The sequence below is a fragment of the Trachymyrmex septentrionalis genome, unplaced genomic scaffold (genome assembly GCF_001594115.1).
Source record: "Trachymyrmex septentrionalis isolate Tsep2-gDNA-1 unplaced genomic scaffold, Tsep1.0 scaffold8, whole genome shotgun sequence".
Taxonomy (NCBI): Eukaryota; Metazoa; Arthropoda; class Insecta; order Hymenoptera; family Formicidae; genus Trachymyrmex; species Trachymyrmex septentrionalis.
The window spans coordinates 1,338,278-1,340,894 of NW_017305987.1; the positions used below are offsets into that span (position 1 = coordinate 1,338,278).

Consider the following 2,617-nt stretch of genomic DNA (forward strand, 5'->3'; position numbering starts at 1 on the left):
ATATCCTCTCTGTTTTCAAATTTTCCGAATATTTGGAATTTCCGACATGCTGGTGTCTTTGTCTTCGATTGCAGCGTCCCTTTGATCTCGCATCCCTCAAACGCGTAGTTTGATCGCCACAAACCGCAGTTTGGGTCTACTATGTTAGTCGGTCGCGCAATTGAATTTTTCTCAAAGGTTGTCACGTATCCTTACGTACGCACACGCCAGGGGAGACGGATGAGCGTAAGGAATAATAATGATCCGATGCGGACTGCGAGAATTCAATCTCGGCGTCAAGGGTGGAAGTTTTGCGAGAGATGGAAAAAAGAAAAGAATAGAGGCAGAGAGATAGAGAATAGATTAAGGAAAAACGGGGAAAGGCACGCGGAAAAAAAAAAAAAAAAACACGTAGGCGGAAATAGAGCGATGACACGCGACCGGAGATCGGTGCTAATTCGAGGTGCTTTGCTGACGCTGTGGTTTCTGTTGTTGCAGAGCTGAAAAATTGGCGGATATCACAGATATTTGAGAGACAGAGTAACAGCGACGAGAGGAGGCGGTGCTCGTTGTGCGGTAAGGTCGTGACGAACGTGCGCAATCACTATTACGTGCATTTCCCCGGGAAGTACGCCTGTCCGCTCTGCCCAGCGGTGTACACGCGCAGCGACACTCTGCTCACGCACACGCGTATGAAGCACGCGCACGCGCACGTGCAATAGTACCGCACACACGCGTCGCGATACTTCGAGCGTGCCGCGTACTTCAAGCTGCGGATCTAGAGAAGTCGCGCGGAATCGCGCGAACGTCTTCCTCCTCTCCATCCTCTGGCGTGATTTCCTCGAAATCTCTCTCGTCGGCACGAGCCAATCTCGCGAGCTCTCTCCCCGAACTTGTCCGTCGTTATTCCATTAGATAAGCTCCATTAGCGCGAAACTAGTGTTTATTAAAGAGCGAGAGCGTACAATGGAATCTCAGAGAGTTTGCGAGGGGAGACGAAGATCAAAGGGCTGATTGGGCGCAGCGAGATTCTGTTCGAGATTCTGGAATGGATTTTAGCGTCGAAGAGATCTAAGAAGCTAGCTGGCTCCACGTATTCGAGGATGCGTCAGGAACTCTCGAAGAACTCTTTGAGGAGCGATGCGACACTTAGAAATCTTGTGCCGTTCCTTTTCTTACGAGCGTTCGATATAGTCAATGTGTTGCATTTAGTACTACTTAAAGGCCACGCCAGGCGTCTTGAGTAATTGCGAGAACCGTGTAATTCCACCGTGTAAATATTAGTCTTCACCTCTTTCCGCCTTGCCGTCTCCCTCTTTACTTCCCCCTCCCCCACCCACCCCCCCTCTCTCTCTCACTCTCTCTTTCTCTCTCTTCCTCTCTCTTCTTCCCTTTCTTTGATGGACCCTAGGTGCCTGATGAACTCGAACTCTTGCTTCGGATCTGCACTGACTCTGTTTGCGATCTCGCGCTTTTGAATCCTCAGACTCACACAAGCGTGAATTAACTGGGGGATGTAGTGTCCCCGCGAATAGCAAGGACGGGGGGCGAAGAAAAAGTTATTACGAACAAATAGTGGCACTGAAATTGTAAATCCCTTTCGTAATCGTGATTAGTCTACGTGTAAATAAAAGACGAAGACCGAGTATTTATCTATAAATGTTGTTAAATGTTGTTAAATTGGATTTAACTGGTTTTGAGAAATAAAATTAGTTGCGAAAATATTTCCATTAGACTTAATTAAGAATAAGTGTTTTTCAGTATTAATTAATTACGAGGCAAATTTTATTTGCACAATTATAGGTAAATTTACAATTAATACGCAACTCTCTGTGTATGTATTGACAAATTAATATGTAAAGAGCTAATATACAGAGATAATTATCGCGTTTACTGTATACAGCGATGATGTTTTATCGGACATTAATTACAATTTTTTCTCAACGAAAATAGTTTCAGCGGAGCAATTAAAAAAAGAATGCATATTAAGATACTTAAGGGGATCCTAAAACGAAGCTCGAACTCCGACGAAGTCACCATAGGTTGTTTTTCCAGCATCGACATGTCTTTATACATTATCACACCAATATCTTATCTATAATACACGTTCGCGTCAATTTTCATATAATAAATTCGTCACGATAAAGCGTCTAAGTCCAATTTTAAGAACTCGACGTTATTTGTTCGTGCAAAAACTATGTTACGTATTTGTGGATTATTATTTCGTAAGTATAAATTGCAAAATTTTCGTATCAAGCAAATGTTGTCACGACAGCTTGAGACGCCACGTTGCACTAAGAAATGGTAAGAAATATATCAATTTCGAAATTTTTGATTGTTCTCGGCACAAATTCCATCTCACAAACACGTATTAATGCGTATATTTTAATTCTGAAGAAAAGAATTTTCGAATCTGTGAAAGAGAAAAAAAGTAGTTTTGTTATACAAAAATTATGTGATTTAGTCAATTTTATACAGATGGCTTTAGGATCCCCTTAATGTCCAGAATCTGTAAGGAGATACAACAGTCATTTAAATCTCAAGTCGATAAAAAACATTACTAAGTGCATTTATTTTATTATATTATATATAAATGCACTTAGTAATGTTTTTTATCGACTTGAGATTTAAATGACTG

At 41.7% G+C, this 2,617-nt stretch overlaps 1 protein-coding gene across 2 annotated transcripts in view; it reads left to right on the forward strand.

Moving 5' to 3' along the window:
* Positions 1-2,617, forward strand: part of LOC108754489 (sex determination protein fruitless) — a 67,888-nt gene that overhangs the window by 62,170 nt on the left and 3,101 nt on the right. Inside the window, exon 6 of one of the 2 annotated variants that reach the window (XM_018496812.1) lies at positions 478-869. The exons of the other annotated variant lie outside the window; for it this stretch is intronic. Within the exon in view, the coding sequence (XP_018352314.1) occupies positions 478-701 (224 nt within the window). The 3' untranslated portion in view covers positions 702-869. Of the gene's footprint in view, positions 1-477; positions 870-2,617 lie in introns of those variants that run through there. 2 annotated transcript variants of the gene reach the window in all.